The sequence below is a fragment of the Megalobrama amblycephala genome, linkage group LG16, assembly GCF_018812025.1.
Source record: "Megalobrama amblycephala isolate DHTTF-2021 linkage group LG16, ASM1881202v1, whole genome shotgun sequence".
Classification (NCBI taxonomy): domain Eukaryota; kingdom Metazoa; phylum Chordata; class Actinopteri; order Cypriniformes; family Xenocyprididae; genus Megalobrama; species Megalobrama amblycephala.
The window spans coordinates 1,867,047-1,883,152 of NC_063059.1; the positions used below are offsets into that span (position 1 = coordinate 1,867,047).

At 39.2% G+C, this 16,106-nt stretch overlaps 1 protein-coding gene across 1 annotated transcript; it reads right to left on the reverse strand.

Moving 5' to 3' along the window:
* Nucleotides 1-572: 572 nt before the first annotated feature.
* Nucleotides 573-11,127, reverse strand: LOC125249477 (interferon-induced very large GTPase 1-like). Its single transcript, XM_048161777.1, has 4 exons — nucleotides 11,046-11,127; nucleotides 10,311-10,856; nucleotides 7,352-7,437; nucleotides 573-6,467 (listed from the first exon to the last, which is right to left on the reverse strand). The coding sequence occupies exons 1-4, from the start codon at nucleotides 11,125-11,127 to the stop codon at nucleotides 1,713-1,715; spliced, it is 5,469 nt and encodes a 1,822-aa protein (XP_048017734.1). The 3' UTR covers nucleotides 573-1,712.
* Nucleotides 11,128-16,106: the final 4,979 nt, after the last annotated feature.

Here is a 16,106-nt window from a genome sequence, read left to right on the forward strand (position 1 = left end):
CTGTATTTAAAAAAATGTATTTAGTTACCACTTGTAGTACATTATGAGTTCAACTGTACTATAAGTGGGAACTAAATATACCTCAGTGGGGTGAAACATGATGATGTTGATGATTTAAACGTAGAAGATGTGATAAGACAAATTCGGGATGTAGATATAAATCATAAGCTCCTTTTCTCACTCTATTATTTTATGTTGTTGATTTAAATGTTATAATACAATAAAACATTTTAAATACAGCATATAAAGCAAATAAATCAAGGGAAGTGAAACATTTGAGATTAAATGTATTTTATTACTGTACTTGTAGAGATTTCAGAGTGATACATGCAATAGGAATTATTATGACTCAACAGATAGCAATCAGATAACAGTTACTTACTGTAGTTATTATTCAGAAATGTCAGAAAGATAAACTGCACAATTAACCAAGCAGAGTTTCAGAAAGCCATGTAATAAAGGAAAAATGTTTCCATCATGGAATAAAATAAAAAGGTATTTGCAGCTTTTTATCTCACAATTCTTTATTTATTATTATTATTATTTTTATTTTATTTTTTGCAATTGTGAGTTTATGTCTTGCCATTTTAAGAAAATTATTATTTTATTCAGTGGTGGAAACAAGCTTATATAATTAAGTAGTATACTGTATAAGTAAATAAGTGCATGCTGATGATATATTTGTTATCGATGCAGATAATGGTTTAGGTATTCGATAACAGATGCTTAAATGTTTAATAACTGATTCATTTATTTGATCTGTGTATAATCTTTATACTAACTATTAATTCTTTTTTTGTTTTTTCATCCATTTTTTAATTTTTTTCTCTTGATGTCCAACTTAGTGATTCAGGCTTTAGTTAAATATGATTATTATTTTTATTTCCCAGCCATGATATTTTTATTTCTTATGTATATGTTACAATTATTTTATGATTATTTTAACTCCTTTTCTATGTAAAGCACTTATTTTTTTACCATTGTGTATAAAATGTGCTATGTAATTAAACTTGCCTTGCCTTATATTTTTGCTCAATCAATAAAATGCTTTGCTGTTTTTTCCACTTAAAATTACTGTGAAGTGGCTTGATAAGCACAGTTTTACTCAAAGCTTTTACTCATTTCTGACTGAAAGAGGAAGTCAGAACAGGGCATATCGAAACCAGTAGCATTTTTTTTACATCACAAAAAAATGCATTTGACAGCTTGTGATAGCCTCATTTTATGAAATTCTTACTACAGAAATAAACAGTGATGATTTTTAGTAAAGGTGAAGCTTTTGTAGTTTGAAAAACTTGAGGCTGTCTAAGCATTTGTGATGTTTTATGTGCTTTAAAATACAGAATTCTGTATTGAATTGAAATACACAGCACACTGTGTATGCTGTGTTTGTTCACGTGACACTGACGCAAACCAAGATTTCAATCGCCCCAATGGAAAGCATATTTACTCTGTCTGAACTGTTCACTATCACTTCTAGAGTGCGCTATGTTCCATCCACCAGGTAATGATCAATGATACAACAAAATTCAAACAAGTGTAAAACAGCTCTAAAAATAAGACAATAAAATGTGTGAACAAGTGTTCGATTTCAGACGCTGCTTCAGAGACTATTTATGTAGAGGGCAACTGTTTATATTTTAGATTGTTCTGCCAATAAGTGGTTTAAAAGGGGGGTTATTCCTTATTTGTTCTTATATGTCAGATAATTATTAAAAGTGTTCCAAACTCTGAATAGCATCTTCTTTTCTGTGCTTTCTCCATTCCTCTGGAATCTCACCATGACCCTGGAATGTTTGATTATAATGTGTTTCCAGATCTTTCTGGAATCTGCACACAAACCACTTCCAGTAGGGCAGCTCAGAGAGGTCAGGGGTGATGCTCCACTTAGCATAAACTCCTCCTGCTTTTCTGTAATCATTGCATGGGAACCATTCATCTGACACACGAAAACGTTTACGAGTTGTCACTGAAGTTGTACAAAAATCTGCACAGAGATTCTCTGTTTGATAGTAATTCCATCCATTGAGTCCATCCACTCTGTGGAAAGGAACACTGTGATCTTCATCATGGTTTTCTATGGTGTTGGTGCAGATGGCTCCACAGAACGGACACTGAACCCAACAGCACTGACAGAAGTGATCAATCAGAAGCTCATCTGGCCTGAACTTATTGTGCAGCTTTACTGGAAATCTGCCATCAGATGTTTTGAATCTACTGCTGATGTCAGACATTACAGCAGGAAGTTCTTGTCTTATCACATTTTCTAGGAGTTTGAAATCATCAACATCATCATGTTTGACTCCACTGAGGTCTTTTTCAGAGAAGATCAGCTCATCTGAGAGCTGCTCTGTGAAACTCTTCAACCACAAACCAACATCTCCTCGCTTCACTTGAACATGTTCAGTGGATTCATGTGCTGCTTTCATGATCTTCTGCTGCAGGAGTTCTGTGTTCTCCTTCATCTTGGGTAAAACACTGACTCTGAACTTATCAGTGATGTACCGCCTGACTTCATCACTGATGAAGCTCTTGAAGTAATCTCTGGGTTTACGAATGTAGTTCATGTATTTGTCAAAATCCTCCTCTTTTGCCAGTGTCTTCAGGATGTGTTTCTCCAGATTTGATCTGTTTCCATTCAGTGATGGACAGTTTGATCTAATTTCATCTGCTAAACCTCTGGCTGTCTCCATGTAGACACTCTGCTCAACAGGCTCTTTCAGTTTCTGACAGATGATCTCCCCATAAATAGCAGTTGATGTTGCTCCATGACAGTACTTCTGGAAAATACGATAGTACTGTTCTCTCTTCCTCTTAACATATATTTCAGGATCATTGGCGTCTCTGAACAGTCTGTGTTGGTCAGTGATCATCTTGTTTGCTCTCTTACAGACAGAAATAACCAAATCCATGAAGAATTCATTCTTGAACACATATTTCACTCGTCCATCCTCATGTTCAGTTACTCTTGCTTTGATGTAATCTATGAGTTGTTGAATGAAGCTTTTGTTGTAGCCCATCTTTGAAATGTTAAATGACTGAACCGTTGTGTCTGACTGCTGAGCAACATCTGTGACTAATGATCTGATTTGGGCTTCATTCTCTTTAGATAGAGGACCATAACCAAACATCCCTTTGATGGTATCTTTACCTTTTTCTATTAATCCACTGGATTTTTTAACCTGTACATAATCTGAATATCTTTGCACATTGAAAATATCCCTGCTCTTCCAGTGGTCTACAGGAACACTTCCATAGACGTCATTGAGGATCCCTCTTACATCTCTCATTACATCAATGTCTCTGATTGGAGGAGTGTCTGTGATGATCTTCTTCACACTCTGTTCCCAGAACAAATCAAACTCTTTCTTCAGTGTTTCTTCATCATTTCTTTTACCTTTGAGTTTTAAGGCGAGTTCTTTGCTCTTTTCATAGAGAGTGTTTTCATGATGTTTCCTCTGAGCATCAATCTTTTTCTTCAGGTCTCGCTGCTGAAGAATCTCATTCAATTTCCTCTTTGTTTCTCTCACAATGTTTTCCTGAAGCTCTTTGATTTTGATTTCAAAAGATGTTTTCCATTGAATCATTGTATCTTTATCACTGTCTTTCTCAAAGAATTCAGACATTGATTTTTTCACTTCTTCACTTGTCTTCTTCAGTTCTCTTTGAAGGTAAGATTCCTCAACCTCGTGAATTGTTTCATTTTCTATTTTGTTGTGTAGTTTTTTCTCAGTTTCCATCATGGCACTGCGAAGACTCCAGGACCACTTGCTGTATTGGGTCTCCAGTTTCCTGTAAGCTGAAATCTCCAGAGAATTTCTGAAGCTGAAGACAAATCGTTCATTCAGTAAAGCCTCCCAGAGATCTTTAATACGATCTTTTAAGTCTTTCAGCATCATTCCATGTGATTCTGAGGCGTGAGCCATAATAGATTCCTTTAGTTCTTGAATATTGTCACAGTAGTTTGGGTTTGGTGGAGCCATGGGTGGGCTGCCCTCCCAGAGCTGAGCGAAATACTTCACATCATTTTGAACATCAAATTTAATCACATCACTGAAACATTCTGCATCATAGACTTCCTCTTTAGCAGCGAGTTTTGTCATCTCATCCAGTTTCTCCTGCAGTCGTCTCCTTCCCTCCATGTTTTTCTCTCCAGCTGTGATGTCTGAAACGTTCTGATGCACAAACATACAGCTGGGATTCAGTCTGACCTTCTTCATCCTCAGGAAGGCCTGAACAACAATCTGAAGAACGTCCTGCATCTCAGATGGGTTTTCTCCAAAGATGTTGATAACGGTCAGATTTCCAAGTCCTTCAACAAATGTGGCCAGTTCATTGTCATGATGTCTTGTTGATCTTCCAGCCAGTTCTAGAGCAAAAAGACCCTCAGTATCAACAACCAGAATATAGTCAAAGTTCATTTGTGATTTCATCTCATCTGACAGTTTGACCAGCTGCATGAAAGCTCCTCTGGTGCACCTGCCAGCACTGACGGCAAACTGGAGTCCAAACATGGCATTCAGCATGGTGGATTTCCCAGAGCTCTGAATCCCTAAAACTGACAGCACAAAGACACTCTGGTCTTCCAATTTCTGGCTGAGTTCATCTAGAACAGCAGAGATCCAGATCACAGGAACATGAGCAGCATCTCCATCCATCAGCTCCAGTGGAAATCCAGAGATCATCATCTGTGCTGCAGGACTTGGGAGAGAAGTGAAGTCAAATTGCAGGTCTTTCTTGTTCTTCTTCACAGATGAACATGATTCATAGATCTGACCAACCTCCCTCATGATGTGCTCCAGACCAAAGGTTGCAGCTTCAAGTTCCTTAGATATTCTCTCAAGTTCTGCTTGTTCAGCTTTGAGTTTTTCAGGTTTATCATTGTTCTTTTTCAGTTTTACTACTGTTGACCACTTTTCATCATACTTATGATATAGAGAAGAAAGGTCAATTAAGGTGTATTCATCCAAGAATACTTGAAGCCATTTGAGGAAAAACATCTTTTTATGTTCAGTACGTGAGAACAGTTGATAATAAAAGAGCTTCATGAACTCACTGATGCCATATTTATGCTGCTGTTCACGGATTTCCTTCATCTCTGTTTGTATTCTACTTATTTCCATTTCTATCTCATCTGCCCGAGGTCGATGTAGTTCTTTGTTCTTCTGACTCCACTGATGCCACAGTTTCCCCTGATGAGGCAGAAACGAGTCTTTGATTTGTGTCAGATGTTTCTTCTCCAGTAAACTCATCATCTGCTGTGCTGCTGCTCTTCCTCTCCTGCAGTCTTCATCATCTTCCTCATCGACTCTGAAGTCTGAGTGTTTGGACACATCTTCAAGTCTGAAAGAGGAAGATGATTTTGAGAGACAATCGTTTATAGTTCTTCTGAGTTCTTCAGATACATCTGACTGATTTCTGTCTTTCAAACCTATTTTAAATTTGTCTTTCTTCATCTCAGTTACAGTAGATTCATCCTCAGTAAAAAGACAAATAAGTGGCTTTTTGATTTTGAACAGGTTTTGGATCATTGTGGCATGTCTGTCGTTCCTGTCCATTCGTGGCAGAAGAACAACATTGACTGAGCTCATTTCAGTGAGGATCTGCAGCTGTTTCTCATGGTCTCCTGCATCACCATGTAGATTACAGAACGCAACACAGTCTGTGAATTTATCCGTGTTTTTCCCAGAGGGGCAGAACCATGCGATCTCCACCACTCCATCCATCAGGACTCTGGTTCTGCTGCTGCCTGGGCAGTTCCTGTGGAAGAACGTGTCGTGTTTCTTATTGATCAGGCTGTTCATCAGCTGAGACTTAGATGAGGACACAGAGCCAAACCTGAAGAAAGACACCATTGGAGTTTGTGCCTTGTAGACTGACTGGGTTTGACTGATGATCTCATTGTCATTGTTTCTCATCTTCCAGCTCTTGTTGATTTGTCTGAATGTCCAGAGAGGAAACTCAATCTGTTGTGTGTCTGGATCAGGAACAAGCAGAGGCAGAGCGTACTGACACTGGGACAGTTTAGTGACCATCAGCTGCTTCAGGAAACCATCAGCACAATGAAACACAGCCATCTGAACATCCATCGGGTGCACATGGTCTGACTGGCTCGTTCCTTTGTTTGACACAGAAGAAACATAATCAAAAATATCATCCTCATCTTCAGACGAGACAGTGTCTCTTTGTAGTATCTGATCCTGTTCACTGGTATCTTTAACATTAATGTATCTTGCTCTGTAGTCCATCATCAGTAGTTTTTGTAGGAAAGTTTGAACCAGCTCCTCCTCAGCACAAGACTCATGGGACTGTAATGAATGTGGAGTTATCTGAAGAACATCTGCAGCGCTCAGTTTATTGTGGCACCTGCCATCAAGACGAAGTCTGTGAAATAGATTCTTTATTTTTTCTCTTTCATTCTCTTCCTGCTGTAGGTGTTGATCTGCTCCTCCTGCTCCACCATCCCTCTGTTAAATAGACAAAACAATATATTTATTTTATCCAGTGTTTTCAGTACTGATTTAAACAGAGCTGTTCATTTGACCTTCTTTACATTTTAGAATCATTTAATCATAGTGAATACAGATTATGAGGAAAGTCATTGGCAAACCTACAACAATCAGGAATGACATGTCCATAAACCCTTCCTAATATTGTGTTGGTCCCCATTTTGCTGTCAAAACAGCCCTGACCCGTGGTGGCGGTGGGCAGGGGTCAGCATGGGCACCCTGACTGGTCTGCAGCTATGCAGCTCCATACACAACAAACTGATGCACTGTGTATTCTGACACCTTTCTATCAGAACCAGCATTAACTTCTTGAGCAATTTGAGCTACAGGAGCTCGTATGTTGGATCGGAGCCTTCAATGAGCCTCGGCCGCCCATGACCCTGTTGCCGGTTCACCACTGTTCCTTCCTTGGAGCACTTTTGAAAGATACTGACCACTGCAGACCGGGAACAAGAGTTGCAGTTTTGGAGATGCTCTGACCCAGTCATCTAGCCATCACAATTTGGCCCTTGTCAAACTCGCTCAAATCCTTACGCTTGCCCATTTTTTCCTGCTTCTAACATCAACTTTGAGGACAAAATGTTCACTTGCTGCCTAATATATCCACCCACTAACAGGTGCCGTGATGAAGAGATAATCAGTCTTATTCACTTCACCTGTCAGTGCTCATAATGTTATGCCTGATCAGTGTATATTCGCAAATAATCAAAGCCTTGTTTTCTGTGCATTCTGTCAAAACAGTCAGTTTAACTGCGGATCATAAAGATATTATTGGATTTCCTAAATGTGATTTTATATTAATGTATGAATCCAGCGCTCTCCAGTTTTCTCTGAACACTCACCTGAACTGAATCATCTGTTTCTGTGCAGATCTTCTTCACCTCGTCCTTCTCCCTTTCATATCCTTCTCTCTGCTCTGTGTTTATACCTGATAATGACATTAATCATGGTTGATCAGGTCACAAGAGTTTCAGTCAAGATAATACTGACCAAAAAAAGAAAAGAAAAAAGAATGACCAATACTGTTTTTTTGTTTTGTTTGCTTTTTTACCATCATTTAACAATTATTTTAATGTTTATATGTGCCATAACAGATCTGCAGAACCAATGTTTTGTTTCATCTCAAAACATTGTGGGATTTAACATTGTGTTTTATTTTTAACACGTTAAATTGTGCAGTGTCACTTTGTTGAATAAATGTATTAATTCAATCAGTAACATATTTTATGTGAGCCCTTTGTGACATGCTGGATCGAAAATATGTGAAATAAGTTTTTTTCTATTCAACTAGTAGTTGTTCATTTAAGCCATTAGTTGAATAATCACATTTATATTAATACAAAGTTCTGGCATGAAACTCTAATGGGCAGGCTAATAGTTCCTTTAACTCAACCTGCTCATAATCACATCATTATCTATAGGTCACAGATGATTGGTTCCTGCCGTATTAGTAGCCAATGAGCTTGCGTGCTTAATCTTTAAATACATGAGTTAGCATTTGCTTAGCAGCGCAGCTTGCTTCAGTTTATGCTACAGAGTTATTGGCAATATTATTGGCCCTGCAGTGGTTAGAGGAGAAATAAATAAATAAAACAGTTATTGCATCTGATAGTTATTCTGCACTGGAAAGCATAAGATCTGGCAGGTCATCTTTTAGGATGGACATAATCAATGAAATATTCCATAAGATGTATAATTTAAAGGTTAAGGGCAAATCAATACAATTCATTTGGGTTCCTGCTCATGTTGGTGTGGAAGGGAATGAGAAGGTGGATATTTTGGCTAAACAAACTCTAAAATTAAAACAGACTGATTAACAAGCTCCATTAAGCAAAACAGAAGCTAAAGCGCACATCAGGAAATATGCGCAATCAGTATGGCAGGTACACTGGTATAGCATTGAAACAGGCAGACATTTATATAAAGTTATATAATATACAAAATCAAATTTGAGCTGTGAGGAAGGAGTGCAGGAATCGAAGAGAAGGAAGTATCATAACTCAGATGAGAATAGGTCATACTGGACTTAACAGTACACTATATAAAACTGGAAAACATCCAGCTGGGGAATGCATACACTGTAGCCAACAAGAAACAGTTGAGCAGTTGATTTTACTTTGTCAAGTTTCTTTTCTTTTTTTTTAAAGTAATATATACACTGATAAAAATTATATGCTTGATTTACTTAAAAAATATAATGAATTCTTTTGCATAATTTTATTACGTAGATCTAACAAGACTAGTCTTTGTACAAACTACTTAATTTTTCTGTTTGTTGAAATAAAATTTGCACATAAAGTTAACTTAATTTTAGCATTCAAGACACATTGGACACATTCAAGAACCATTTTCACAACTTTTACAAAATCTTCACTCTGCAAAGTCTCTTTTTGTTAGGCGTTAGCCAGAAGATGGGTATATTCCCTTTATGGCATGCCCAAAACAGTTGTTTTTATTATTAAAACAACTTTAATTGTTGTTAGCAGGTCCTCAACCCAAGCACATGTTCTACACTTCACCACGATGGTAACCCCAAAACTATTAACATAACAGAAACTTTTAAATACCAACATAATAGAACAGTAAACATTAAAAAGTCTCTCCATTTTCTCATGTTGCTAAAAACTGCTTAAAATAACACTTTATTTCAACATTTACACTCCTAGATCAGCCCCTTTGCAAAGCATGATGGGTTGTGAAAGTCTTGTTTGATTGAGTCCTGGTTGAGTTTACTTGATTGAAACATGTTATTTTAATATGAAAACATCAAGTTAAGTCAAAAAGTAATTGTTTTAAGTCAAATTAACATGAAGCAATTAAATTTGAACCAGAAACCTAATACAATGGTGTTGAATCAAAATAAGTTGTTTACATAAAGTGAAAGTTTTTTTGAGTGTAGTTAATAGTTAATAATAGTTACTTTCCTTGGTAAGTTACTTTTATAATGAAGTAACTCAGTTACTAACTTAGTTATTATTTGTGAGAAGTAACTAGTAACTATAACGAATTACTTTTTTAAAGTAACGTGCCCAACACTGAACACACACCAGAAAGTGTCATTTATTAGCAGATCTGGTATTTCAAATGCAGTATCTAATTATGGAAAAATGCTTAAGTATCTGTTAGACGGATTATCGAACTTTATTCTTGACTATCTGCATCTGTGTATTTCTTCATGTAGATGAAGCCCAAACAAAGTACAAAATAGGCTTATGTTTCATTCAGATGCTCACTGTATTTGAAAGCTTGTTATCAGCAAAGTATGAAGCCCTTGTTTTAGTGTAGTGAACAGTCTTAATTTACATGTAAAAACTAAAAATTGTGTAGACCAGAGGAGTCTGAACCTCAGCCTGAAACTGTGGTATTGTGCTTATCTTAGCAAAATAAATAATTATTCTTGCCTTTTACATATGCAGCACCACAAATGTGTCTAATGATCTGTCACTCCTACACAGAACCAGATTCTGCTTCATACTCTCTGAAAACATCATAAAAACAACTAAAATGTTTGAACCTCAATAGTTAGATCTAGTTACACCTATACCCATATTTGTATACATACCCATAACATCATTTTATTATAGCCATTGTTACCTGGTGCCAAGTTTTTGTTAATCAGATATTAAGAATTTAATACCTCCTAGAATTTAGATAATCTAGAGGTAAATGTAGTCATTATGATTTTGGTACAAAGTTTTTCTATGAATTTGAGGATGTGAACAACTTATCAGAGTTGTCGTCATAATACAGTTTTATTATTTTATTTATAATTAATCCTCATTTAAATATTTTCACACTCACATGGTTCTGTGGCCTGTTGCTTCTGTGAACTTTCGTCACAATCCAGGTGCCGTCCATCATTGTTTTGTTCAATGTCCTCAAGCATCTGCAGAAGATCATTATGAGAGCTGCTGCTCTGAAGACTGAAGTGTCTGAAGCATTTCTGAATGATTTTCTGCAGGATCTTATTGGTTTCAGAGGGCTCTTGTGTTGTGATCACCATGGTGTGTTGAAAAACCCGCTCAGAGAAAGAGTGCAGCACCTTCTTGACATGCTCTTGATCTTCTGCTGAACACTGATCATGTTTGAGGAGCAGAACGATCACATGAGGTCCTGGATCAGACAGATTCACACACTCTCTCACTGTCTGTGTGATCTGATGATCTGAGATGTTTGTCTGGAGAAGCTGGGAACTATTGATGACCATCATGTGTCTGTCCTTCAATCTTCCTCCGACTTTCTCTACAACATCTGGAGGAGCTTCATCGTCAAACGCTTCTCGTCCCAACAGGAAGTTTCCAACTCGACTGTTTTCTTTCACATCCGTCCCCAGCAGGACAATCCTCACTGAAATAAACATGAGATACTTTACAATCTTGAGCATTTTAATGCAACATCACAAAAATAAAATAAAATCCACCAATAAGAGGCATATTTGAGGTTGAATTTATCACTCGTGTTTTGAAGGGAATAAACTGCCTATAATTTCCACACACTGATTACTTTATATATTTGTTCATCTATTTAAAAACTTACTGTTAGGAGGTTCTGCTTTGCTCCTTCTCCTGTGAGGAGGATTGTCTGGAACAACCTCTGTATGAAACACAAAGTTTTCCATTATGCCTCTCATTGTAAAGGCCAATTCACACTGCGTTGAAACCGATGTTTTGTCATATCAAGTCAAGTTATCTTTATTTTTATAGGGCTTAATACAACATAGATTGTTTTAAAGCAGCTTTACAGTGATAACAGGAAGTTATGAATTACTGAATGTAGTGTCTGGAGTGATCAAACACAATTGTAGAAAGCAATCACCTGTGCAGGCTCCGTAAGGTCTGGCTCCCCCACTGAGCGCTATCACCTCATCTGCACCATGTGCTCTTTACAAACATTTCAAAGACCCTTAGGAGACAGGCCACTAGAACCAGACATTGTCTATAAACTGGATTCTTTGCCATTAATTAATTGACAACCTTGTCTAAATGAATGAACATGCATTTTCCCCAGTACATCTTGTGTATTATTACTGTTTGTATGTTGTGCTTTCGTATATTGTATAGTGTTATGCATGCCTGAAAGTTGGAACTATGAGATAATGTATTTCATCTAGGTGATGTTTACTATCAAATTACTCCTTGTTTAGTGACTCACATGTTGGTGGACATCGAAATATCATAGAATGCATTATATGTTTGTTATATTGATCAGAGTATAAATGGACACAAACTTTCAAGTGAACTCCCCATGCAAGATAATTTACTTTCAAACAAAGGAAATCCCCTGGCAGAGGATTGCACCTTTCTCATTGGTCAACGCAGATTGTCGACTGTCTGGAGAGTTCAAAATTCCCCACAAAAATCACACTCAGTTAGTTTTTAGTGCCCGAGCCGGGCTGGTAGGCCTCCATTTCACTTCAAGCCATGCACAACTGCAGCGACCACAAAAGAGTCAAATTAACAGCGCAAAGTTCTTCATTTTCTTCATCAATGCCAAAGATATTGATTACCACTTCCACGCCAGCGGACCAAACCATCAAAGATTTCTCCTGAGCATGCAGATCCAGACAGCTAAGGCATTTGCAAGTATCGTTTGAACACTAAATGGCAATTTAGTATTAAGATTTTGAACCCCTTATAACAAAGGTGCTTTATATTGTTGAAACTGATGGTTCATCCAGCAATTGTTACTTTACACTTTCCATTGTTTCATTCCCCTGTTATGATACGGTTCAAATTCATTTTTCACTCTCTCACTGTGTGAATGATATGTTTGTGTTTGTTAGTTTAGTTATGTGTTTGTTAAATAAAACTTGTGTGCACACTCTTGCGAGTTGATTCTGGTCTACTTATAAAACCAATGTTCCTGATAACGATTTGATCGCGGCTACATGCTAAGAAAGCGATGGTTTTTCTGTGGCCACGATCAATACTGAGTGTTCTCTGGCCGAACAGATTAAGTGATTGTAATATTAATTCAGCTACATTAAGTTAATTTGATTAACTGATATAAAAATTAATAATTAATAATAATGAGTTATGACTAATTATTAATATTTCCCATTTGAGCTAATAAATATCGTTACATGAATTAGCAAATATTATTATTGAATTATGATTCAGTGATGAAAACAGAGTTCAATTCTGCTGTACAGAAGCTCTAAAAGAACAGACAATAGTGTCATTGTTCAGCTAAAGTCAGTTCAGGGTTGATTCAGTTCAGTTCAATAACTGAGTAAAGTTCATCAATTATGAAATAAATTAATTTAAATCTATAAAGCAGTGCTGGAGAAAATAGTGATGTCATCATCTAGCTCAGTTCAGTTCCCTTTCGAAATGGAGCTCTACACTGCATTTGAAACGCATATGGGGAATGTCATCACATGAACCGGTGTCTGAAAGCAATTATCAAATCTCACCAATCCTATTGGCTGATGACAGCCTATGACGTCATTAAAGACGCGACCCGGAAGTATAAAAGGAGCGGCTAAAGAAACAGTCAGTATCTCATCGTCTTCAGGGACTGTTTTGACTGATTGTGATTACTTCAAATCTGGTAAGAGAATTTATTATGTCTGACAAAAGTTTCAGAAAGTGTTTGGATCTATGTCCCAGGTTTTTTGACACGTGCGTTTTCTGTCTGGGGGAAGATCTCGCACGGACAGTGCTTGAGGGCGCTGTCTGTGTGAATTGTGAGCATCTGCCTATGAAGATGCTCCGCTCTCGTCTGGCCCTCTTCTTGAGGGGAGAGGAACCGGCATCAGTGCCTGGTGGTTCTGGCCCCACTCATGCTGAGGCAGAGCGGCAGCTGAAATCATAGGGTTCGCAGATGGAGCTCACGGAGGAGTTTGAGAGAGGTGTAAATCTCTTTCAACCCTCAGTGGCTGACGAGGGTGAGCTGTTGGATGATGACGATGTCCTTTCATTGACATTGTCAGATCCAGCAGCGAGTGCTCTTCTGGCTTCAAGCCCAAGAGAGCAGGAAGGTAAGCAGGGTCTATATTTGCATTACAGTATATCTGACCTTAAGTTTCCTGTATGGTTTTTTCAGGGCATGTAGAAGAGAAAAGAGTAAGGGATCTGAAGTAAAAAAAAAAAAAAAAAAAAAAAAACATTAGGTTGGCTTGAACGATTTATGGCTGCCATTACAGCCACCGTTGGTAGAGTAGCTTCTCCTCTGGTCACAGCTATAGAGTTGTTTTGAGATTAGCACTCTTTACTTCAGATAGATCTATGTTTAGCATCTGCCTCCTGGGCCGCCTGACATTGTTTGGCTTGGGTTGAGCTTTGCTCCTCTGAGCTCTTATTTTAGAGTTTTTAGAGTAAGCCTCCTCTCTCATGAGATTTTAGGCTGAGTTTAAGCCCCAGGCACATCTATGCTTATGTGTGGCCCTATAGCCCACAGCTATAGCTGGCCTAGGCTAGAACTACACCGCGTTCCAGATTATTATGCAAGTGACATATCAGTAAGATTTCAGTACAATAATCATTCAGATTTTAGTTTTTCTTAGAAAATGTTTGTTTATTTATTCTTTTTAGATAACTGGTATCAGTCTCAGACAAAATAATTTGCCAGGTCTATGGAAACCCTACTTAGAGGTTGTTCCACATTATTAAGCAAGTCACAGTTCTCATGCAATATGGGTCAGATAAAGGCTTATTAATGAAAGTTCCTGTCAAAAAATTAATTGTATTAAAAGGGCAGCTATAAAAAAAGGCAGTGTTGAGCAGCAAACAGGTATTTAAAGCTGCTGGTGCCTCTGGAGTCTCAAAATGCTCTCCATGCAGGCTGGCAGTTGTGTGTAAAGATGCATTTCAGCCACTCCAAACCAAACCTCACAAAGAGAAGCATTAACAGTGGGTTTATAAATACATGAAGACTCATTTTTAAATAGTTTTATTCACTGAATAATGCAGTACTTGTTACAATAGTACCAGTCGAGAGACAGAAGATAGGTTAACAGGTTGTTTATTGAACACAAGCAGAGTATCAGGAGGACAACAGGTGAGTAAACAGTTGCAAGTTCGTGACTGATGAATGATATGGAGAATGACACAGTCCTTTTGTGATTGCAGAGTGACAATGGAGAATGATACTTGCTGAATGGAGTAGATGACTTCAGACAACACTTCACACCAGATCGAAGACGAGGAGCAGAGCTTGGGTACATGGAGTACAGGTAAGTAGCAAGAGGAGTCCTTGAGGTAAGCATACAGGTAAGTCCTTAGATGCAAATGAGACCGGACAATGTGACTGTGTGTGAGTGTGTCTTAAGTAGTGCTGGTAATGAGTGTGCTGATGAGGTGCAGGTGACGGTGGTTAGTATTCCGGAGAGGGAGTGCGCTGTGATTGGAGGGTGCTGGAGCCTGGCGTGTCTGTGACAGTACCCCCCCCACAGCCCGCTCCTGAGGGCCGCGGACCCCGACGTTGTGGCGGTCTACCTCTTCCACGAGGCGCAGGTCTGTTGGGATGTGTAGCATGGAAGGTGTCCAGTAGGCTGGGGTCTAAGATGTCATTACGTGGTACCCAGGAACGTTCCTCTGGACCATAGCCTTCCCAGTCCACGAGATACTCCAGTTGTCCGCCACGACGCCGGGAGTCTAGAATGTCTCGCACCTCGTATGCTGCTCCATCCTCCAGGATTAGAGGAAGGGGGGGGTTCAGCTTCGTTCACGCCAGGCTCTGTGGAGAGAGGAACAGAAGGGTGGTGAGGTTTGAGGAGTGAGACATGGAAGGTTGGGTGAATGCGATACTCAGGAGGTAGCTGAAGTCTGTAGGTGACTGGGTTGACCTGCTCCGTGATGGTAAATGGGCCAGTGAATCTGGGACTCAGCTTACGGCAAGGTAGACGCATGCGGATGTCTCTGGTAGATAGCCATACCATCTGTCCAGGCTGGTAAGCAGGAGCTTCAGCGCGTCGTAGATCCGCGACCATCCTGCGTCTACGTAGGGCTCACTGAAGCTGATGATGGGCTGAGTCCCAGACCCTCTCGCTCTCACGGAACCAGTAGTCCACAGCTGGTACGTCGGACGGTTCCCCAGACCAGGGGAACAGTGGGGGTTGGTAGCCGAGTACGCACAGGAAAGGTGTCAGGCTGGTGGTAGATTGGCAGAGGGAGTTTTGGGCGTACTCGGCCCAACCCAGGTACTGGTTCCAAGAGTCCTGGTGGCCATGGCAGAAGGTACGGAGGAAGCGCCCAACTTCTTGTATCTTCCGTTCCGTCTGCCCATTCGACTGCGGATGGTATCCTGAGGAGAGACTCATGGTCACACCTAGGAGGGAGAAGAAGGCTTTCCAGACTCGTGAGATGAATTGCGGACCTCTGTCGGATACGATGTCTTCGGGGATTCCGTAGTATCGAAAGATAGTGTTGAACATTATTTCAGCCGTATCCATGGCTGTGGGCAGGCCTCTTAGAGGAATGTGTCGGCAGGATTTGGAGAACCTGTCTACGACCACGAAGATACAAGTGAATCCGTTGGAGGCTGGGAGATCTGTCACAAAGTCCACTCCTAGGTGTGACCAGGGTCGGTTGGGAACGGGCAGAGGAAGAAGTTTGCCGGATGGTAAATGGCATGGGCTCTTGGACATGGCACATT

What these genes read in the sequence shown, in the direction of transcription:
- LOC125249477 (XM_048161777.1), bottom strand. Translation starts at nt 11,127, where the DNA reads ATGGAAAACTTTGTGTTTCATACAGAGGTTGTTCCAGACAATCCTCCT. An exon ending in CAAAGCAGAACCTCCTAACA is followed by an intron (nt 10,857 to 11,045) that starts GTAAGTTTTTAA and finishes TGTTTATTTCAG; the next exon opens with TGAGGATTGTCCTGCTGGGG. An exon ending in AAACAGATGATTCAGTTCAG is followed by an intron (nt 6,468 to 7,351) that starts GTGAGTGTTCAG and finishes TCTATTTAACAG; the next exon opens with AGGGATGGTGGAGCAGGAGG.